The sequence below is a fragment of the Rhododendron vialii genome, chromosome 7a (assembly GCF_030253575.1).
Source record: "Rhododendron vialii isolate Sample 1 chromosome 7a, ASM3025357v1".
NCBI lineage: Eukaryota > Viridiplantae > Streptophyta > Magnoliopsida > Ericales > Ericaceae > Rhododendron > Rhododendron vialii.
Window position 1 is genome coordinate 6,977,102 of NC_080563.1, and position 23,544 is coordinate 7,000,645.

Here is a 23,544-nt window from a genome sequence, read left to right on the forward strand (position 1 = left end):
TCTCTCTCTCTCTCTCTCGTTTGTGGCCGCATGAAATCAAGGGGATCCCTAATTCATTTATATTTTTTCATCATAGGCATTTGGAGTGTGAACCAATGAAAGTAGATTAACCAATGGACAACATTCTTCATAGATCAAAAGCAAAATCTTCAATAAATTTCGAGACATGGGACTTGAATCAAACACAAATTGTAGACCTTCAATACTTAGAAAATCACATGTAGATATGGAATTCAAAACAAGGAAATTAAAGTCCAAAAAAGCTGCTTTCCGTTCACTTGCTAGCAACTACCATGATTCAAACAGCGAGGAAGTTCTTCTCCTTCAGGCTTTCCACAGTATCCTTTAAGCTCACCTCGAATGGAGTGAAGTCGATGCCCAAACTTTTTGCTTTCTCACTTACTACGGGTGGCTTAGTTTCAGTCGCGTGCCAATCACATCTGCAAAGCATAAAAACCACATTGTGCAGAGATTGCATAATTCATTGCAGACATTATCATGCAACATAAGCAAAGCAAATTCCCAAACACCCCATATATAATGTGTTCCAATATCTTTTGGTTAGGGGCTTAAATCAACTTCAAGTAAGCACTATCGAAACATGTACCCCTCGTCACCCTTCAGGAATGAAAGTAGAATGCCCATGTTGCATGATCGTTCACGACATTAAGGGAAAACCAGATTGCAAGAACTTGACAATCAAAACGGAAGACGAGTGAAGCAATAAAAAGTAAGCTGGTATAACAAATAGTCAATTATAAACAACTTTGACTAGTTTTTATTGAAGGGCTAATGGATGACTTGAACCTCACAAGAAGGAAGGAAAAAAGAGCACGCACTTGTCAGGGAGGTCAAGTGCAGGAAAGAGCTCTTGCAAAATTCTGACCACCTCAGAGAAGTGTGCAGATTTGTTGACTACACAATATCTTCCACTGGCCGAGGGAATTTCGAATGCTTGAATATGTGCATTGGCAACATCCCTAACATCGGTCCATCTATAGGTTGCATTCGGAAATGATTTAGCTCCTGCACGGAATTAAAAGAAAACTATTAGTCTACCTTAATAAATCATCATGTTGACCTTTGGAGATGGCGAATACCCGTTTGCAGTCCATTTGCCCTTCTAAGGAAAACGTGATACTTATTGCTACATAGAGCAACTTCACGCCAAATTTCTTAGATCTTCTATCTTGATTTATTCTTTCTTCCATAGAAAAGTCCGAGAGGGAAACCATGAGACTCGGTATTGCAGCAAATAGGTTTAGAGAACAGAAGTATCAGGTCGCTCTCATTGTTGATGATGCGCAACATCATCTACTAATGGCAGTGCTATAAAAATCTGGAACCAGGAGGCATCCACGCGCCAGATAAAATCTTACTTTCCATTTCTTTCTCAACGCATATTTTCTCAGTGCCATTTTGTAGCGAAACATCATAAGAACTCCATACTGCATTAAAAATCCAAAGGAAAGACTACAATACACACCCCTTCAAAGGGTGTACCATATGCACCTATTTTATGGTTCATTCATAACATTTTAGTTTGTTCGTAACTTTTGTTCTAGAATTCATAATCTTTTAGCATTACGATTCGTAACATTTTCATTATGATTCATAACATTTTGTTGTATCTCGTAACCTTTATACGATTCGTAACTTTCTAACAATACGATTCGTAACATTTTCTCTATAATTCATAACATTTCGGGGGTGCATATGATACACACCCAAATAAGGGATGTGTATTGTAGACTTTCCCAAAATTATATTGTTTAAATCCAATTGCATTCTACCTTCATAAACCTCCACCACCCTTCGCCACCAGCTGTCCCAATATACAGCGCATCTCCCAAACCCTTTGCTTGAAAGGGAGTTAGCAGAGAGCTGAATGAAACTGATACATCATGTGACAGAGAAACTCATCACCTAAATCATGTAATGGAGAAACTCACCACCTAGGACGGTGAAAGGACAAATCTCAAGTAGGGGTGGTAAATGGGTACTCTATAGACTAAATGCGACGCAGCTTGCTGCATCTGTTATAAATTGCCTGTAGCCTAGATGGCACCCTCTTAGTTAAACACATGGTAAAAAATCTAGAATCCGACCAAGGAGGTGCGCTTAATCACTGAGTTTAAGAAACTGAAATAATTCTCAAGTACAAAGACAAATCGGTAAACATGGCGGTTGTTGAAGTACCGTTTATGAGGTTGAGAAAAACCTCCACAGTTAAATTAACTGTAGGTTGTAAGAGAGGACCAATCACCCATCCTGGATTAATTGTAACCATGTCAATCCCATACTCTTTTGCAAATTTCCAAGCAGCCTGCTCTGCCAACGTCTTCGAAAGCTGATACCAAAGCTGATGAAACCGGGGATAGTAATAAATAAATTCAGGAGGTGTCCAGTTTGAATGCAAATCTAATCAGCCCTTAACCAGCATACAACTGAAACAAATATGCAAACAACCCAAAACTGAGATCTATTAACTATGCGAATATATGTCAGATGCAGGATTTATAGGGACCCTCCTGTTAGTTTACCGTTTGAGTGTCCATAAGATGCAAGATTTTACTATTATACCACGAGAAAGCATGAATTTTGAATGAGGACGGCACTATCAGTTGTCAATATACGTGTCCATGGTCATAATATTTGATTGTATCTCAGTCTTAATAACCTTTTGCCATGTGAAATCGAGTCAGCCTGCAAAATAAACATGCAGGCTGAATTGGTGATCCTCTGAAACTAAATATGCTAGTACTTCTACTTGCACTTTCTTCATAAGCAATACCACAACAAACAAAAACCATGATAAAAGAAGTAGCTCGTTTACGTACCTTTGACTCCTTGCAAAACGATGGATCTGAGAACCAAGTTTCATCGACTAAGACACCAGGACTTAGCATATTTCGGTTGTATGCGACTGCAGCCATAGATGATGTCAAAACCACTCTTTTAACAGATGGAACTTTGGCACATGATCTTAACACATTAATTGTTCCCTTCACTGCAGGATCAATTAGTTCTGCCTGATATATGAGGCCAAAAGAAAGAAAGATAATTTGAGTCATGATACACTAAGTTGACCGGGGTGAATGATGATTCAACATGTGTATACAACTCAGACATCTGCACTTCTTACTTTGTTCTATGATCCCTTAATTGGTCTATTGAACAGATTTTCTGTATCCATTTGCTGGAACCAGCCTAGCCCCTGCCCCTAAGTCATATACAAAAGGCAGTCTTCAAAGTTCTCTTGTAATTTTGGTGTTTTGGCAGAACTATAAACCAAACCAGGATCAATTCCTTGACATGTTAGATATTTTGAAGTTCAGAGTGGTGTATGGGTCCTTTTATTGTTCGCCCTTTTGTTTTCTTTCCTCAATGCCTTTTCAATAGAATTTACTCCTAGAGTCGTAGTTAAAGAACTGTAAAATTGGTTGTTCTAGAAAAGTGAGTCCTCAACAGATCAGTATTACATGCCAGTGCAAGTCTTAATGCAACAGTTTCCTGTACCGATGAAACAAAGATTAGCCGAGCGAAATAATCCTCAAACCATAAAGTATGTCAGCAAGTATAAGATTGATAGTTTTAAGTATTTTTTTTTTCATACTAAAATAGAATTTTCATCTAAGTAGCACAATATGTACCTGTGGGTCAGTCACTGAAAACTGAACAGGAGATGCTGTATGAAAAACACCTTCACATCCGTCAACTATAGAGTCAAAGGATCCTTCTTCCAGTAAGTCTGCTTGAAACAAATGAAGTCTTTCCTTGGCTCCATCAAGCGCGAGCAAGTGTTCAATCTTTCTTTGGTCATCTGTCTCACAGAAATGTTTCGAGTAAGTACCAATGTGAAAGATATACCATGACTAGCTTCAACATAGTTACAATTGCATGGCATGTCATTCTAAGTATGTACGTAACATTACATTCAGAAAGTTAATCAAGATATATGTTCCTCAGAGTTCCATATTACTTGCCAGGCGAGAATTACATGGGAATGATTCAACAAAAGGTAACCCACCTCATGTGGGTGCAAATTCATTCGTTCACCAACTGAAACAATCTGACTGGATAACGGCGGAAACTATGCAAGGATGACATGCTGCACAAAAGCTTATCACATGAATACTTCACCTCAATCAAAGTGTTGGGAATTCGGCCATACCAACAAACACACAACACGCAAAGACAATCAAGAAACATAAATAAAAACGCAAGATGTAGAGATTTTTACATGGTTCGCTAACAGATTGTTAAGTCTGGTTTACACTTTACACTATGTGTCGAATGAAAAAGAGTACAAGTTGCTGCTTTTAGCAAGTACTTATAGCCTATGGTTTACATTACCAATTACCTTAATACTCCCAGCTGTTTAGGTTTCGGGGGTGCAGTCCCCGAGCCCCTGCATAAAGGCGCTACCCCTCGGCCCACACAATCTGACCGAACCTTCAGCGAAGCGTGACCCAAACCGAATCAGGCTTCACAGGCCCAACAACAAGCTTTTATTCCCCGTCACCAAAGTGACCATATTTCTAAATGGGTTAAGCTATGACTTAAGAGCATTTTATAGGCACATCATAGTGTGCCTGGAGATGAAGAATACAAATATGCTTTACAGGAGATTTATTCGGCACAATTGGATTAAAGCCCATTTTGACTCAAAACTCCTCCGTCCCTCTTTTAAATTGACTAGTCTTTCGGCACAAGTGAGTTCATGGCCATGCATTTTGGGGCTCATGCCACATAATTTTATCGGAGGCAGTATTTGATCTAAACCGTTCATTTTGTTCGTCTCACCGGATATGTCATCCACGTAAAATTTCAGGATGATCAAACATTTAAAAAAAAAAACACCTAAGGTGAAATGGGTCCAATAAAAAAAAACCACCCAAAACTTTCCACGATGCAACTGTTGTACGTATACATTGGTAACTGTTTTCTCTCCCCAAAGGACACCGAAGTCCAAATGCTTCTGAACAACAAAGGTCAATTTCGCCACAAGACAAAACATCCCTACCCTTTTGGGTTTTGAGGGAGGTTTTCGAGATTAATGAGTAGAGAAAGAGATTGTGAAAATTTATTGGAGACCATGTCCAGAGGTTTTGAGACCCCAAAACGAACAAGGCCCGTCGTTTGTTTTTGTTCTCAAGTTTACGTGTGTATAACTACCGAAGGTGGTAGCCTAGTGGGTAGGGTGCCCTTCATCCAGGTGAGACTCGGTTTCGAGTCTTGCCAGTGGCAAGGGAGAGTGGGGGTAAACACTTATGCCCACTTATACCTAGATGGTGCTGTGGTGACGGTCTGTCTGATTTTGGACAGTAGCTATGGCTCGAACCGGACATTTCACAGCGGGTAGGAAGCCCCGGTGGTCACGCCCAAGGATGCGTTCAAAATACCTCCTAAGTCCCAACTACCACTTCCTTCGAACAACACTAACTTACCGCTTTCTCCTATAAGAGAAAATCCAGGAAAGAGAATAGCTTCGTAATAAAAATTACGAGTTTCTTTAGTCGATCTAGTTGAAGCAGAATCAGAGCCAGCCGTGGAGTCAGGGTGTGAAACAGATCGAAAAGGTGGAACAGATCGTGTCTATCTTAGAGGGGAGATGCATGGGAGAGTGGAAAAACTTCCTGAGATTCTTCAGGAAATGCAGGAGAAGCCACTCCCAAATTCTATACTACAACGAGTTAGAGTCACTACTTCTGGCTTGAACTTCTACCTCTATCCGATCTGTCATTTCCTTTCTTCTTTACCTAGGAGAGTGATATATGGGTATACGCAAAGAAAATCCAAGAAACGTGCAACACGACACGAATGCGTAGAAACGCAGATGAGAGAGAAAGAGAGAAAGAGAGAGAGAGAGAAGAAACTAGAAATGAATGACTGAGCTTGTTTTTGATCTTGGGAAACGAGGAGTACTGACTTGGGTTTCGAACCGAAGCTTTGACAGTGTAACCGCGCTGGAGCAAGAGATTGACGAGCCAGGATGCGATGAAACCTGATGCACCTGTGACACACACTACCTTTCCTTCTCCAGTACGCATTCTCTCTCTCTCTAGATCTCCCTCCCTGTTAATAACAACTTATCACTTAACAGGGACATATAAAAGGGATAGCAGAGCAGCCGTTGACAACTTGACAGTTGACATAAGCAGTGGGCCTCACGAACGAATCACCTATTGAACGATGGGATCACCTCTCCTCTATACTTACTAAGTTACCATATATATCCAACCAAACCTCTCCAAACTTCGTTTTTTAGCCCCATCATGACTCCACAACGGTAACCCGAATTGTTTAAGGAAGACATCATCTAGGACTGTCAGCATGAAAAACCAAATTATGAACGGGGGGCAGGGGGGGGGGGGGCCGCGCGCTGTAACTAACCACCAAATTGCGGCTACATATTAGACATGACATGACAGAAACTACCAAAAACTTCGCGCGCTGTAACTAACCACCAAATTGCGGCTACATATTAGACATGACATGACAGAAACTACCAAAAACTTGTTAAATTGCCATGAAATCATATGTTTTGAGCATTTATCCTTCACTCATAACCATTTCAACATGATAGAAGGTACGAATTCTGGTAAATGCTGCAAAGTAAGCTAAAGATTGGCCCAAGAGATAATCTCTTCGAACATAAAATGATTCTGCAAATGCTGAGAAAGAAAATAGAAATCAAAGAACCAAGGGCTTTGTAGAACCAACTGCCATCCAATTAAATTTTACATCCACGGTTTCTGATTTGCATGTGGTAGCCAACCTTACAGGACACATGCAGTGTGAACCAAAGAGAGTAAATCAATCAATGAACATCATTCCTCGTTGAATTTCGAGATTTGGGACTTGCATCAAACACAAATTGTAGACGTAGTCAATGATTTTCCAGCACGACAATTATTACAACAGTACAAGACCTTCAACACTTAGAAAATCGCAAGTATATATGAAATTCAAAACGAGGACACTGAAGTCCAAAAGACCAGCTTTGCCTTCACTTGCTAGTAAATACCATGATTCAAACAGCAAGGAGATTCTTCTCCTTCAGGCTTTCCACAGTATCCTTTAAGCTCACCTCTAATGGAGTGAAGTCGATGCCCAAACTTTTTGCTTTCTCACTTACTACATGGTAGCCTAGTTGCAAACCCGTGCTATCGTCCTGTCTGCAATGTATAAAAAACACATGGGGCAAAGATTGCATAAATCATGGTGGACAATGTGCAACCTAAGCAAAGCAAATTCCCAAACACCCCATAGAAAATTTGTGTTCCAGTATCTTTCGATTAGGGATTAAATCAACTTTAGCAAGCACTATCAAAATATGTATCCCAGTTGCCCCTCAAGGATAAAAGTAAACTGCCCATGTTGCTAATTTAACAGCATCAATAAAATATTAACTAGAGAATTCGATACAAAATTAGTGTTAAACGTGCTTGAGATCCAATTCAAATAGATAACAAATAATCTAGAGCATTTACTTAATTGGTGAAGGCATCCATCAACAATATTGCATGAACACAAAATCCCTCAGAAGTCCAAACAATTGAAATTCCTTAGGATTAGTAGCTCTTGAAATGGAGGTTAAAATGGTTACTAAATGAAATTTCTGCTTACGTATGCGATGTGGCATTAGATGCATAACTATAATAAAAACCTGTAAGCTGAATTGGGTTGGAAGGTAAGTATAGCATGATTGGCTGGTTGGTTCGTCCATGCAGGCAGTGTGATTGGGGTGCATCGCTTCGCAAGTTCCCGAAGTGGGGACACAGGTCCCTAAAAAATAAATTGATCAGACCTAAAATTAGTCCTAAATCTGGTACACAATGTCCTTGACATGCTCCACGAGACATTCCAAATTCACTCATGTTCTTGATACTATGCTATGCATAACCGAAAATTAATTAAGGGGAAACAAGATTGGAAGAACTTGTCCATAAAAACGAAAGACGAGTGAAGCAATAAAAAAGTAACCTGGTGTGACAAATAGTCATTTGTGAACAACTGGACAAGGTTCTTTTGGAGGACTAATGAATGAATTGAACCTCACAAGAACACGGAAGGATGAAGAGCACTTACTTGTCAGGGAGGTCTAGTGCAGGGTAGAGCTCGTGCAAAATTCTGACAACCTCAGAGAAGTGTGCAGGCTTGTGAACCACACAATATCTTCCACTGGCTGAGGGAATTTCAAATGCTTGAATATGTGCATTGGCAACATCCCTAACGTCTACCCATCTATAAGTTGCATTTGGAAATGATTTAGCTCCTACATGGAATAAAAAGAAAACGATTATTCTACTTTATAAACCCATCACGTTGACCTTTGGAGATAGCCAAAACTTGTGGCCAGTGCATGGTTTGACATGCACTGTGGTTTCACGTTAACAGAAAAAAGGCCTTTAAATGAATCAATGCTACCATGCATATTTATTGAACTCCTATAAGGGAACAAAAAAAGATCCAGAACTCTCTAGACATCTAAGGCAATGATGATGCTTCAAAATCTCTTATTTAACACAGGTAAAAAAATCTATTCTGGCAAAGGGGGTGAACTTAATCATTGAGCTAGAGAAACAGAAACAATTCAAGTACCAAGACAAATCGGCAAGCATGGGCTGCTGAAGTACCGTTTATGAGGTTGAGAACTACCTCCACAGTTGAATTAACAGTAGGTTGTAAGAGAGGACCAATCACCCATCCTGGATTAATTGTAACCATGTCAATCCCATACTCTTTTGCAAATTTCCAAGCAGCCTCCTCTGCCAACGTCTTTGAAAGCTGATACCAAAGCTGATGAAACCAGTAATATCAGTAAAAAGGCGTCCAGTTTGAATGTAAAACTAGTTGACCCTTAACCAGCATATAACTGAAACACGTGCATACAACACAAAACTAAGATCTATTGGCTATGGGAACTACTCACATGACCATTTATATGGACCCCCTGTAAGTTTACAGTTTGAGTGTCCATAAGATGCAGATTTTACTGTGATATCAGTAAAAAATATGGATTTTAAAGAAGGAAGGGACTATTTGTCATAAAATATACCTGTCAATGGGTTTAATAATTGATGTACTCTTAGTATTCATAAACTTTTTGCCATGTGAAATCGAGTCAGCCATCAAAATACACATGCGCTCTTGGAAATATACTCTTCATTGTTTTCACTTATCAAAATATGTCTAATATTAGTCTGATTATCAGCTGTGCATTTATTGCTTCAGATAGTATACCTTATGGTCACTAAAGTATTTCCTAATATCAACTGAAGAACAATACATCATCATTCTTCAAACCAATAATTCTGATTGGTCAAATCAAAGTCACCGATCCAACATGTAAAAAGCCTTTCCAAGAGGCATATGGAAGGGCAACAATCATCTCTAATTCAACAAAAAGGTAACAACTTCTTTTATGATGACTAATCACATCAAAATGACGGAAGCCTGTCCAATACGATTGCAACACATTAGAAAGTGCAAACTTGCAGCAATGATGAGCACATCCTGCTAACAGTTGTACAGAAAGGTGTTCCTCTCAAAGAAAAGAAGCAAGCACCATGGAGGAAGAAAAGAAGGTTCATTTTGTCAACAGTTGTTGCTGATCGAACAATAAAAGTATTTGAAACAAAGAAAAGGATCCTTCTATATACATGACGGAACCCTGGCTCCACCTCACAACTATACCAAACTGCATTGGTGATCCTCAGAAGTGTTTTGAATTATTACATTGCAATCAAATATGTAGAACTTCTACTTGCTTTTTTCTTCATAAGCATAGCAAATAAACAAAAACGATGATAAAAGATGTAGCTCATTAACCTACCTTTGACTCCTTGCAAAACAATGGATCTGAGAACCAAGTTTCATCAACTAAGACACCAGGAATTAGCATCTTTCGGTTGAATGTGACAGCAGCCAAAGATGATGTCAGAACCACTCTTTTAACAGATGGAACTTTGGCACATGATCTTAACACATTAATTGTTCCCTTTAGTGCAGGATCAATTAGTTCCGCCTGAAATATGAGGCCAAGCAAAAATTTGAGTCACTATAGAATAAGTTGGCAAATGACGATTCATCATGTGTATACAAATTAGACATCTGCACTTACTTTGTCCCATGACCTCCCTTAATGGGTCTATTGAACAGATTTTGTGAATCAGTTTGCTGGAACCAACCTAGCCCCTGCAATTGGTGGTCTACAATTGGGCAAACATAAAGATCGTTCGAGGTTTCTCAAGTGGACCTAGCTTTCACTGGGAGTTTAGGACTTAAACTAGTTGTTATGACAACCACGAAGTAAAGGATAAACAAACCAACAAGCGATCAAAACAAGGACACAAAGATTTACGTGGTTCTGCTCAAGCACAAAGCAAGAACGTACTCCATGGGCGAAGAGCGAGAGATGATTCACTATGAATGAGGAGAGAATACCACAAGTTCCCTCTTCATAGGAAAGCACTGAAAATAAACCTAAACCGACATAGAATAGGGATTCTAGTCAAATAAGTCTAAACCGACTTAACATAGGAATTCTAGTCACTTTCAACGAATCTCCTCATTGACTTGAATTCCATAGAATCCAACACCATAGAACAATCCTCTCGCAAAAAAACTCTTCCCCTAAACTCTAAAGGGCAATAAACTTCTCGAAGCACATCATAGGCCAGAATTAACTGAAAATTGAACTGAGCGCCATACCAACGAGCTTCAACTATATCATGGTAGACGAAGTCTCCTCCTCAACCTCTCACCAAAAACACTCCTCTTCCCTAACAAAATGTCAAAATCTTGTATAGTCCTTGTTGAAGTAGCAAAAACCACATCTCCACAAGCCATAGACCGGCGTTGTTGCTTTGTTTTCAACTTCGTATCGAGCCGTCATTATCGCAATAGAAAAAACGAGCACCAAGAACAAGACACAACGGAATAAACAAAAGCGTAGAATGAAACCCTAAGCTCTGATACCAAGTTATGATAACCACGAAGTAGGAATTGACAAACCAACAAGTGATCAAAACAAGGACACAAAGACTGTGTTCGGTGTGGGTCTAGAAACCCAACCCCCCCTCTCTCTCTGCGCACGATCTCCAATAAGTTTTCTCTTCAATTATTACTCTCATTTCTCTGTCTATCTCTTTCCACTTATTACCTCAAAACCTAAACCAAACAAAGTCAAAGATTTCCGTGGTTCTGCTCAAGCACAAAGCAAGAACGTACTCCACGGGCGAAGAGCGAGGGATACAAAGACCTGGCTATATCTGTAACTCTCAAAGAAACACCAAAAGATATTCAGGGACAAATCTCTGGTGGAACACAAAAGGCACAAACCCTTGGTGGAACCCAAAAAGACAATTCAACACTCTAATATCAAGCCCTAATAACAAAAGGAACAAAGGACTCCACAATAATACCCAAAGGAGCCTCTCCATAATGGACAAACCATAGGAACCCCACAAGGTCCTTATTTATAGGAAAGCACTGAAAATAAACCTAAACTGACATAGAATAGGAATTCTAGTCAAATAAGTCTAAACCGACTTAATACAGGAATTCTAGTCACTTTCCAACACTAGTAGACTCCAAAAAAGAAACATCGCCTCCTCGACATTCAAAATTATCACAAACTTGGTGTCATGGTGAATAGAAAACCCCAAAGAACAATAAATCTAACAATCAGACTAATTCAGTATTCATATAATTTAAGGCTCCAATCATGCCAGCGAATACCAGAGAGCCTATGTAGGTCTGAAACAAAATTGCAGACTTCAAAAGGTGCTCCTTGATTTCTTTGACTGCTTCTGTCTAATGTGATTTTGACCGACAAATATCGTGCGTCGTGCCTGCCTTTGACTCGACGGAATCTTAGTTAGAGAAAAATAATAGCAGTTGTTCTAGTAAAGTGAGACTCCTCAACAAATCAGTAAGTCCATTACATGCCAGGGTAAGTCCTAATGCATCAGTCTCTTGCGCCGATGACACGTAGATTATCTGAACAAAATGATCCTAGAGCCACAAAGTACGGAAGCAAGCATAAGATTGATGGTTTTCATTCACATTTCTCAGCCTAAAATTACAGCATGTTAAAGGAAGTAAAGTAGCACAATATGTACCTGTGGGTCAGACACTGAAAACTGAACAGGAGATGCTGTATGAAAAACACCTTCACATCCATCAACTATAGAGTCAAAGGATCCTTCTTCCAGTAAGTCTGCTTGAAACAAATGAAGTCTTTCTTTGGCTCCATCAAGCGCAAGCAGGTGTTCAGTCTTTCTTTGGTCATCTGTCTCGTAGAAATATTTTGCATAAGTACCAATGTGAGAGATATACCATGACTAGCTTCAATATAGGTACAATTGCATGGCATGGCATTCTGAGTGCGTAGATAACATAACAATTGGAAAGTTAATTGCAATAGATATTCTTTTTTTTAATAAGTAAATAATTATATTAAAGAAGGCATTAAGGGAATGCCACCCGTATACAAAAAAAAGGCAACCAAGACAAAAAGGCCCTGTACACCACCTTGTGAATTGGACAACTCAAACCAATCTAGACAATGATCAAGGGATGGATTACATTCTCCCTTGTCCCAACCATACAAACTACAAACCACAAAACTTTTAATTTTAAACAAAGGCTTTTCAACCCTTCCAAAGCATCTCAAATTCCTCTCAAGCCAAATAGTCCACATCAAACAAAGAGGAATCATAGCCCATACATGCTTCTTCTTCTTACCCACTCTAGCACCCCTCCAAGCAATTAAAAGCTCCACGACATTCCTCAACATAGCCCATTGTAACCCAAACCAGGATAACACCTCGAACCAAAGTTCCCATGCAATAGATATTCCACAGAGTGAGTGTTTGTTATCAAGGTCCTGAATACTGTACCGGACATAATACCGTTTTTGCTACTGGTATGGCACGTACCGGTACTGGTATATTACTGGGTACCATTTCAGACTCCTCGTTAGAAACATAAAAAATATGTTATACTCCCTCCGTCCCGCAATATTTGGCACTTTTGGGAAATCCAACTTTTAAGAGAAAAAATTTGATGTACAATTAATGAGCAAACTTTCCAATGTTACCGATCTGTCTTTCACAACTTCATAAAAAAAATACTTTCACAACTATTTTTCAAATTGGGTGTCAGATGCCAAAAGTTTTGGCGCTGATTTGTGGCTCCCAAATTCAAAATTGATTTGTTTGTTTGAACTGATTGTTGTCTAGTGTGCAAAAGAAAAGGGTAAAGTGGGAAGTTCACCTAACTTTTCTATTGACTTTTCAAACCAGCCAAATATTATGGGACAAGTAAAAGCACAAAAGTGCCAAACTTCGCGGAGGGAGTATTGATTAATAAACTTATCTTTCATTTACGTCACCCAAATTTGATTGATATATGAAAAGAAATAAGATGATGCAGTAACATTTATTAGATAGTAACCAGTACTACAACCACGTGCTAGGCAGACACATATATTACCCTTGTTCTAATTTATACCCTAGCTCTCTCTCTCTCTCTCCAAGCCGCTCATCTCTCCAAATTTGCAAGAAGATCTCTCATCTCTTCCAAGCCGAACTGGTTGCAGAAGCAAGTTTGGCTTCAAATCAAGCTAGAAAATCTTCGCTGGACTGGTTGCAAAAACAAGCCGGAAAATCTTCACCTTCGAGCTCCTTCTTTCTTTTATTTTCCCTCGATTTTTCCGTTTATCAACTGTTTGGTCATACTGCCGGTACTCCCGGAACGCTCTGATACTGGCCGGACCCACCGATGAACGCCGAAAAACAACCTGAAACGGAATTAGACCTCCTGTGTATCGGAACCCGCCGGTACGGAACAGTATGGACAACCTTGTTTGTTATGCCATTCATATAGGTATTCCTTATTACTTGGTAGACGAAAAATAGCATGCAATGTCATGACAAGGCATAGATGGTACTGATTTAATAAAAGGTAACCAACCTTGTATGTGTGCAAAGTTATTGATGTAAAATGAAAATATTATATATTATTTAAAAAAAAGAATATAAAGTTTCTTATTTTTATTTTTATTTATTTTGTTAGGAATCTTGCAATTATAGAAATAAGTGTTTACATTATTTAGTTTTTCAATTTAGTTTATTTAGTTTCCTTTTAAGAATTATTTGATTACGAAGACTCAATTCTAACTTTGGTAGTTTCCTTTTTCTTTATTTCCTAGTGTGTAGGGTTTCTCCTACTATAAATTAAGTTGTAAGCCTTAGGGCTATTCAGTTTTTTGATGATTAATAAAATTATAAAGAGTGTTCTCTTTTATGCCAAATTCTTTGGTATTCTACGGAATCAACAAAGTGTTTGATGCCTTTATTCCTGGGTATTCTTTGACTAAACAGGTTTAGAGAAGGATTTCGATTTCCGGGTATTCGTTACGAATCAACGGATTCGGACTCAATTTAGTAGTTCCGTTTTTCATTAGCTTCCGCTGCATCAGTTGGTATCAAAGCTAGCGCTCGATTCCGGATCATGGTGCAACAACAACTAAGGGTATGGTTTCAACGGATTGAGAATACGCATGAAGCGTTGGTCAAGAGGGCTGCCTTGATCATTGATAATCAACCTCACTACAACCCATTGAGTTCGTGCTTCATGGAGGAGGCTACAGTTCGGTGGCCTTTCACATCCAAAGTTATTCCAGATCCAGTTGTGGATTGGAGTAAACTGCCTATTTTTGATGAGGAACCATTCAATGATGTGGAGTTTGAGATTGTTTTGCGTAAAGATGATCATCTGCATTTTGTGTTGAATACTACAATTTCAGCGCCGTTGCAATTGGAATTAAAATTGCATCTAGAAGTAACCCAACATACACATGGTTAGGTGTTCAAATATTTGGATTCTGCAAGGAACAAAGTGAAGACATAGTTCGCGGCGATTTTATGGGATTCACTGATATTCCACCTTTTGCGTTTGAAGACTTCTTGTTAAAATTCAAGTTCGAGAAGATCAACATAAAGTATAAAATTGATGCAGACAAGTTTCGACGAGCAAGATTATTTGAAGCAATTGAAACTCGAGGACGAGTTTTCTCAAGCCCGGGAGAATGATGTAAAATGAAAATATTATATATTATTTAAAAAAAAGAATATAAAGTTTCTTATTTTTATTTTTATTTATTTTGTTAGGAATCTTGCAATTATAGAAATAAGTGTTTACATTATTTAGTTTTTCAATTTAGTTTATTTAGTTTCCTTTTAAGAATTATTTGATTACGAAGACTCAATTCTAACTTTGGTAGTTTCCTTTTTCTTTATTTCCTAGTGTGTAGGGTTTCTCCTACTATAAATTAAGTTGTAAGCCTTAGGGCTATTCAGTTTTTTGATGATTAATAAAATTATAAAGAGTGTTCTCTTTTATGCCAAATTCTTTGGTATTCTACGGAATCAACAAAGTGTTTGATGCCTTTATTCCTGGGTATTCTTTGACTAAACAGGTTTAGAGAAGGATTTCGATTTCCGGGTATTCGTTACGAATCAACGGATTCGGACTCAATTTAGTAGTTTTGTGTTTCAATTAGCTTCCGCTGCATCAGTTATTCATTAACTGAAGGCATCTGACTGGATAAATATGAAACTACGCAAGGATGACATGCTGCAGAAAAGCATATCGTATGACTGCTTCACTTGGTTGCTTAAATGGTTTAGCTGGGACTTACGAGCATTTTATAAGCACACAATTCACATTTGGAGATGAATAAAAACATGCTTCACAGGAGATCACCTATTCGGTAAAATTGAATTGAAGTCTATATTGACTCAAAACTCCTCTATAATAAAATTGATTAATCTTTCGGTAGCCATGACATGTATGCTCTAAAATTCTATTTTGAGACTCACGCATATATTGTCATTCTGTATTTCTGTGTTAGGCCACAAAAGATTCATCTTCTAACCAACGAAAACCGAATTTGTTGATCCAAAAAAAAAAAAACCGGATTTTGAACTGGCCAATACACCCGGAGAAACTTAGAACAAGTCCAGGGAACGGTCCAGGGTACCTTCATAACTGCTTACTAAGGCCCGCCCCATTTTCTCCAAAACTTTTCAATACTGCCATGCTGACCATTACCCACAAAAACAGTTAACAGAATGACACAACCACGTGACCCAAATCTTGATACTAAATACTACTAGGATATATAGAGCTTCAAATCAACCCCAAACATAACCAGCCAGCGGCGATCCTGATCTACTATCCTCGTACGGTTATAGCCCAGTTAATCTCTCTATCTCCGTGATCCCTTGTGTCTCTCTATCTCTCTCCCTCCCTGCTAAGCTCTCTCTGCTGTCACAGTCCTCTAAAAGCATCTTGTTCTTCTTCAACCAGTAGTAATTCCTAAGACATGGTAATTCCCCAGACAAACTTAGAATGGGAGTTTCACAAGTATTAAGCCCTTTCCGAGTCTAAAAATTCGTTTTTGCTTACTGTGTGCAAGTGTTCTGTTTTCGCATGGTGGAAGGATTGTAATCTGTAAATTCATTGGGTGCAATTTTTCTCTGCTTGTACCCCAAAAGCAAGTTGTTTTAGTCTTCTGATGTGACATACACCAAGTGTTAGCATTTCAAAAATGGGCAACTGTAGCTTATAGTAATTCAGATTGAGTTCAAGGGTCGGTCATGATCTTCACCAAATTTTATCAAGCTGCTAAACTACTCGTTTTACATTATGGCTCCGTTTGTTTGGCCATAAAATATTTTCCTGTAGAATGTTTACCCATTTTTTGGGTGTTTGGTTGTCCTAAACCCGGGAAAATGTTTTAGTTAGGAAAACCTTTCCCAACAAACTGAGGTAAAATAACTTTTCGAGAAAAACTGGGTAAGTCATTTTCCCGATCAATTCTCTGTTCTCCCGATACCTCTTGAAATATAACCAATCAGGCAATCCCTCACATAGTCATCTCTCGTCTCTCTCCCCTCCACTAAATTCCTCTCTCTCTCTCTCTCTCTCTCTCTCTCTCTCTCTTGAAGTCAATTTCCCAGTTAGATTCTCCTAATTTCTTTGGCCCGTGACTCTCTCTCTCACAAACATGTATATTTTCATACACATATTTATGTGCTGAAAAAATATTTTTCATTATCAACCAAAAACCAGAAAACAAAAACGAAAAAGTTTATATTTGGCAAAATTATTTTCCGTTACGTTGAAACAAACCGAGCCTATCAATTACCCGCTTTACAGCAGTGGTAGTGAAATCCAACAGTATACAAAAAGAAAATCCAAGTAACATATCATAGGCCACGAATATTTGTGTATATTAGCCCCTTTCGATTTAGCGATTTTGTAAGAAAAGAAAAGATTAGAGAGTCTCCCCGAATCACTCATTTGGACTGAATGATTTGGTGAGAAATGGAGAGAAATATAAAAATGAAATCTTTTGATTGTCCCCACCCCTTTCTCACCAAATCTTGATATTTGATGAAAAAGAACTACCCTTTCTTATCGCATCAGTTCTCATGATCCAAAGCAGCTGTTGGTCCAAGTAAACAGAAATCGAAACACAGATGAGAGAGAGAGAGACTGACTTAGGTTACGAACTGATGCTTTGACGGTGTAACCGCGCTGAAGCAAGAGATTGACGAGCCATGATGCTATGAAACCTGATGCACCTGTGACACACACTACCTTACCTTCTCCACTCATTCTCTCACTCTCTCTCTCTCCTCTCTCTCTCTCTCGTTTGAGACTTTCATTTTATTATTTTGATTGGACATAAATGTGTACCCCATTATGCAATGGTCCAAATCAGATAAAGATGAATTTTGGCACGAGTAATTCTCTCTCTCTCGTTCCCGATAATCCACATGATAAAGCCTATAACTCGGAAATGGCTATGATGCTCCCAAGTGGTATGGGAGCATTATACTCCCAATGAATTACAGACAACAATTACCATTCACTAAGGCAACACTTATCATTTCACTAAGGCAGGACTTACTATACAAGTGTGGTAAGTTCTGCCTTATACAATGGTAAGTGTTGCCTTAGTGAATGGTAAGTGTGGCCTGTTCTGTGGTAAGTAATCCTCCGTTTTTTAGGTCAAAACCGCCTCGTTTTGTAACAAAACCACCCAATTTTTAGTTTTTGGATTTGATTTAAGGGCTGTGATTTATCTATGTTCAATCCAAGGGCTATAATTCATTGGGAGTATGATGCTCCCATACCACTTGGGAGCATCACGGAAGTTTCGCTATAACTCTATTCAGTTGGCGGAATAGAGTCAAGAATGTTGTATGAGAAAGGGCAAAAGAAATAGACTTTCATGAAAAGTGAAGTAAAAAAAAAAATTTTATTTTCTTGTATGTTCTTTTAAAAAGAATTTTGCAGGAAAACTATAATTTCTTCCATCTCGCAAGAACTATTTTGTAAAAAAGTATTTCGCAGGGCGAAAGTTGAAGCCGTAAATTTTACTATTTTTCTAGTAAAGGAAAATAAAATTTTCCATACGGGCCTATATGAATTTTAATAATGTGACAAATGGGTTGTATGTTTGGCAGTAAAAAGAGGAGGGAAAATGACGGTCAATGACGTGTTTTGATAATTAATATCCATCAATGATATTTTCAGCATTAACAAATATTCTTAACTTATCCTTGACGAATATTAATTATCAAAACACTTCATAGATCGTCATTTTCCCAGGAGGAGTTTCTTCTACTACACTGGCAATCTTTTTTTTTTGACATGACTGTCAATCTTTATGACTTCCCGAATATTACTAAAGAAAGCCTGGAATATTATCAGAGAAAGCCTGGAAATAGAATCCAGTCTTCTTCTTTCTCTTTCTTTCTTTTTTTATCCGCAAAAACGCCCAAAGGGCAGAATCCAGTCTTCTGGCTAACGATCTTCCCCCCCTCTTCTCCCTCCCTTTTCTCTCTTATCATTCTCTCATAGTATACATTTTTGCATGCATTTACTAGCGTGAAAAAAAAATCACATTTATATATTTTTAAGTCTTATAGATGGAACGGACATAATGCTAGTTGATAAAAAAAAAAAAAAGTTCAATTTTTTTCCGACCCCTGTGTTCGATGTTCGATGCACGGAAGCATTTTTCTTATTCTATGCATAGAAAGACATATATATTTGCTATTGTGAATTAAATATTTGAAGGGGGAATAAAATAGATTTAAATTTATTTGTAATTGTGGAAAATGTAAGATAAACAAAAAAAAAAAAAAACTAAACAAAGTATAATATTTATTTATCTAATAAAACTTATTCATCCCTACCTCTTCTCTCCCTCAAATTATTCTCTCTCCTCCTCCAACGTCTCTCTCTCTCTCTCTCTCTCTCTCTCTCTCTCTCTAAAAAAATCAAAAGTCAAGAAAATTAAGGTTGGGGTTTGGAGGTTTGGGAGTACAAACAGATTTGTACATAGTATGGATTCATACTTTTAGGTAAAAAACGATAAATGTAACTGATGTAAGGGGAAAGAAATGTGGTGTGGATAAAAATTCTCAACTCCATGTGAAACCAAATTGGTTTCTTCACCTTTATCACCCTTTCATACACTAAATTGGGATTCTTGTCAAAGATATTGTACCAATTTTATCATCATATTGCCCTTAGTTGTGTGTTTTCAACACTTCTATAATTTAAAACTCCAACCCCCCACTAAATCCCAAGTCCTCAATATGATGGTGTGCATCTTTTGACTTTCTCATTGGGGGAATGTCCATCAATGGATTTATCATCACCCTACCTTGCTCATCAAGCAAATCAAAACACATAATAAGTCAAAGACCTTCTAAAATATGTCCAGGGCCTTATAAGTATTCTGATGAAAATTAGACCACCTTGATGCTATTAACAAGTCTCTTCACCTATAGAGACTTCAAATAGTTTATGGTTCATAGCAGTGGTTCATTGCTTGAAACTTATGGAGAGATTGTCAGTTTTTGGCCCTGTTTTACTTGTTCTTTGCTCAATAGCAACAGACTTCGTTTGTTATGGAAATACCCATCTCACGAGTTGCACAAAATTTGATCTTGAAGCTCTTATTGATTTCAAAAACGGCCTTAACGATCCAGAGAACCGGCTCTCCTCATGGCGTGGAAGCAACTTCTGTCAATGGAGGGGGATTGATTGCGATAACAATACCGGAGCTGTCATTACAATCAACCTTCACAACCCATATCCATTAGATTCTTCTGATTCTAATACCAGGTATGGATTCTGGAACTTGAGTGGAGAAATTAGACCTTCCTTGAAAAAACTCAAGTCCTTGACACATTTAGACTTGAGTTCCAACACATTTCAAGACATCCCAATTCCTGTATTTCTTGGTTCTTTGCAGAATTTGGAATATCTTAACCTTTCTAATGCTGGGTTTAGTGGGAAAATCCCTCCATATTTGGGAAACCTCTCTAGCTTGGTATCTCTTGATGTTTCTTTGAATTTCTTGAGTGTTGATAGTTTTCAATGGTTGAAAGGCCTTGTTTCACTGAAACATCTTGAGATGAACCAAGTGGACCTTTCACTTGTGGAATCAAACTGGGCTGAGGTACTAAATACAATTCCACATCTGACCGAGCTCCACCTTTCACTATGCAGCCTTTCCACTTTAGCTCCAATTGAATCTATTAACTTCACATCGCTTGCTGTTATTGATCTTAGTTTTAACAGCTTCAATTCAAAGTTCCCAGATTGGTTTGCAAATCTCACCAGCCTTGTCTATGTCGATATGAGCAGTAGTCGGTTGTTTGGGAGAATTCCTCTTGGTCTTGGTGAGCTTCCAAGCCTACAATACTTGAACCTTGCATTGAACGATAATCTTAGTGCCAGTTGCCTCCAGCTCTTCAGGAAAGGGTGGGGGAAAATAGAGGTTCTCCGTTTGGCTTCGAATAAACTACATGGCAAAGTACCTTCTGCCATTGGAAACATGACATTTCTGACCGACTTTGATCTATTTGCGAATAATGTCAAGGGTGGAATTCCAAGCTCCATTGGTAGACTCTGCAATTTGGTAAATTTTGATTTGTCCAGTAACAACTTGACTGGAAGTTTACCAGTATCACTTGAAGTTACTGCAAACTGTGGTGCTAAGAATCCTTTTCCTAGTTTAATGTTTTTTGGAACTGAGCAACAACCAGCTTTCTGGTAAATTGCCTGAATGGTTGGGTCAACTTGGAAATCTAGTGAACCTTGGTCTTAGCTTTAATTTGTTTGAAGGTCTTATTCCTTCTTCTTTAGGAACACTGCAGAATCTTACTGACATTGGTTTAGGAGGGAACAAACTAAATGGGACTCTCCCAGAGAGTTTTGGGCAGCTTTCTGAGTTGAATGCCTTGGATGTCTCCTCCAATCACTTGAGTGGTTTTATCTCTGAAGCACATTTTGCCAAGCTAAGAAATCTGAAGATCCTACTCTTATCATCAAATTCTTTCATATTCAATGTTAGTTCTAATTGGATTCCTCCATTCCATATCCGAAATCTCGATTTGGGTTCATGCCAACTGGGTCCCTCGTTCCCAGCTTGGCTTGAATCTCAAAAGGAGCTCCAGTTTCTTAATTTCCCGAACACTAGCATTTCAGGTTCCATTCCTAGCTGGTTCTGGGACCTCTCTTTGAATCTATCGCTCTTGAACGTTTCTCTCAATCGGTTAGAGGGTCAGCTTCCAAATCCCTTAAGTGTAGCCCCCTTTGCAGATGTTGATCTCAGCTCTAACTTCTTTGAAGGACCCATTCCTCTTCCTAGTGTCCAAATTGAGTTACTTGATCTCGCCAACAATCAGTTCACCGGCTCCATTTCTCAGAATATCACCGACTTTTGATGGATTTGGTCTTCCTTTCTCTTTCTGGTAACCAACTAAATGGCGAAGTTGCAGACTCCATAGGAGGAATGACCTATCTTCAAGTCATTGATCTTTCGAGTAATCATTTTATCGGAAGCATTCCTCCAAGCATTGGAAATTGCTCTTACTTAAAGGCTCTAGACCTTGGAACCAACGACTTTTCTGGGGTGATTCCAGGGTCTTTGGGTGAGCTAAAACAGCTCCAGTCTCTGCACCTCAGTAACAACAAACTTTCTGGAGAAATCCCTATTTCCTTGCAAAATTTGTCTAGTTTGGAGACTCTAGATCTTGGAAACAATAATTTTACAGGTCAGATTCCGCAATGGCTTGGAAATGGTTTTCTCAGTCTCAGAATTCTTAGCTTAAGGTCTAATTCTTTTACTGGAGGAATTCCCTCGTGGATTTCGAAGTTGAGTTCACTGCAAGTCCTTGACCTTGATGAAAACAATTTGAATTCCCAAATTCCAGCTACCTTAGGTGATTTGAAATCCATGGTAGGAGAGGGAAAAGTGAACCAATATCTTCTATATGGGAGGTACAGGGGTCTATATTATGAAGAAAGCTTTGTTGTGAACACAAAAGGTGGATTTCAGAAATACACCAAGACCCTTTCCCTTCTCACCAGCATAGACCTTTCAGGCAACAATTTGTATGGAGAGTTCCCAGAGGAATTAACAAAGTTGAATGGTTTGGTGGTTTTGAACTTGTCCAGAAACCAAATCAGTGGCCGAATTCCAGTAAACATTTCCAGCATGCGCGAATTGGGGTCGCTTGACTTCTCAAGTAACAAGTTCTCCGGTGCAATTCCTGCAAGCCTTTCTTCGCTATCGTTCTTGGGTTATCTGAATTTATCCAACAACAATTTAACAGGAATGATCCCTTATTTGGGGCAGTTGTCGACTTTTAGTGAATCCAGTTTTGCTGGAAACCCAGGTCTTTGTGGAGATCCTCTTCCTGTTGAGTGCCAAAGGAAACGTCCCGATACAGGAAAGACGGATGAGAATCATGATCAAGATTCAGATAGCTTTATTGATAAGTGGCTTTACTTCAGCATTGGGGTGGGATTTGCTGCAGGTGTTCTGGTTCCTTTTTTGATCATATCAATCAGAAGACCTTGGAGTGATGCCTACTTCAGTTTTGCAGACAAGATTGTGTATAGATTCCCTTGGGCGAGAAGAAGAGCTGCAATGAACTACAGAAGGAAATATATCCATGCGAGGAGCCTTTGAAAGCTTTTCGGACTTTTTTTGGGGGATAATTCAGGCGTTCGGCCAGCTTACGTGCAACTCAATTAATCTTGAGAGACCAATCCCACCATTCACTAAAGGGGGTTAGGGGTATGTACCGATGGCATCAGACTTGTGACGATCAAAATGTTAGAACGTCTTCCACATATTTATTTCGAGCCTTATTGGCTTGGTTATTTAAAATTGTGTAATTTTCTGTCTTCCATTCAGTGTGCTAAAACTTCAGTGGGAGAACTCCAATAGTTTTTCATCGCTTGTATTGTTTTGAAAGGAAAGGAGTAGGAATTTGAAAGACTGAGTGCCATAAAAAAGTGTGATTTCAGAAACAGTGTCACGAAAAAAATTCTGAACCACTAGTTTTGAAATCACCTCAAATAGTTACCGGATTCTCAACCAATAAAGCAGGGCCAGCCGAGAATTCGTCCTTCCCACTGCTTGAAGAG

General features: G+C 38.7%; 2 protein-coding genes, 1 long non-coding RNA gene and 1 pseudogene across 5 annotated transcripts; 1 reads left to right on the forward strand and 3 right to left on the reverse strand.

The window, feature by feature from the left end:
• Positions 1 to 87: 87 nt before the first annotated feature.
• Positions 88 to 6,345, reverse strand: LOC131334363 (phenylacetaldehyde reductase-like). Of its 2 annotated transcripts, none has more exons than XM_058369332.1 (6): positions 5,933 to 6,345; positions 3,654 to 3,823; positions 2,841 to 3,032; positions 2,200 to 2,362; positions 840 to 1,026; positions 88 to 440 (listed from the first exon to the last, which is right to left on the reverse strand). In XM_058369332.1, the coding sequence occupies exons 1-6, from the start codon at positions 6,051 to 6,053 to the stop codon at positions 299 to 301; spliced, it is 975 nt and encodes a 324-aa protein (XP_058225315.1). In that variant the 5' UTR covers positions 6,054 to 6,345; the 3' UTR covers positions 88 to 298. The 2 variants fall into 2 exon arrangements, with proteins under 2 accessions (XP_058225315.1, XP_058225317.1); XM_058369334.1 differs by lacking the exon at positions 88 to 440 and adding an exon at positions 452 to 735.
• Positions 6,346 to 6,692: 347 nt separating this feature from the next.
• LOC131334362 (phenylacetaldehyde reductase-like) lies at positions 6,693 to 17,866 on the reverse strand. 2 transcript variants are annotated; one of them, XM_058369331.1, is made up of 6 exons: positions 17,583 to 17,866; positions 12,132 to 12,301; positions 9,842 to 10,033; positions 8,643 to 8,805; positions 8,095 to 8,281; positions 6,693 to 7,181 (listed from the first exon to the last, which is right to left on the reverse strand). In XM_058369331.1, the coding sequence occupies exons 1-6, from the start codon at positions 17,698 to 17,700 to the stop codon at positions 7,037 to 7,039; spliced, it is 975 nt and encodes a 324-aa protein (XP_058225314.1). In that variant the 5' UTR covers positions 17,701 to 17,866; the 3' UTR covers positions 6,693 to 7,036. The 2 variants fall into 2 exon arrangements, with proteins under 2 accessions (XP_058225314.1, XP_058225313.1); XM_058369330.1 differs by lacking the exon at positions 6,693 to 7,181 and adding an exon at positions 7,190 to 7,791 and having other exon boundaries at positions 17,583 to 17,780.
• Positions 14,207 to 17,573, reverse strand: LOC131334364 (uncharacterized). The gene is made up of 2 exons (XR_009202138.1): positions 16,129 to 17,573; positions 14,207 to 16,091 (listed from the first exon to the last, which is right to left on the reverse strand). It is a non-coding gene; the product is annotated as an uncharacterized LOC131334364 (long non-coding RNA).
• A 1,937-nt stretch (positions 17,867 to 19,803) lies between the features above and the next one.
• LOC131333192 (receptor-like protein EIX2) lies at positions 19,804 to 23,391 on the forward strand (annotated as a pseudogene).
• The last annotated feature ends 153 nt before the right edge of the window (positions 23,392 to 23,544 follow it).

Bases quoted from the DNA above. Each gene is read 5' to 3' on its own strand.
- LOC131334362 (XM_058369330.1), bottom strand. From the start codon at position 17,700: ATGAGTGGAGAAGGTAAGGTAGTGTGTGTCACAGGTGCATCAGGTTTC. The intron at 8,806-9,841 runs GTAGGTTAATGA...TGGTTTCATCAG, and splicing joins TGTTTTGCAAGGAGTCAAAG to CTTTGGTATCAGCTTTCAAA. The intron at 8,282-8,642 runs GTACTTCAGCAG...TATTCCATGTAG, and splicing joins AGTTCTCAACCTCATAAACG to GAGCTAAATCATTTCCAAAT.
- LOC131334363 (XM_058369332.1), bottom strand. From the start codon at position 6,053: ATGCGTACTGGAGAAGGAAAGGTAGTGTGTGTCACAGGTGCATCAGGT. The intron at 2,363-2,840 runs GTACGTAAACGA...CGGTTTCATCAG, and splicing joins CGTTTTGCAAGGAGTCAAAG to CTTTGGTATCAGCTTTCGAA. The intron at 441-839 runs GTGCGTGCTCTT...TATGCTTTGCAG, and splicing joins GCACTTGACCTCCCTGACAA to ATGTGATTGGCACGCGACTG.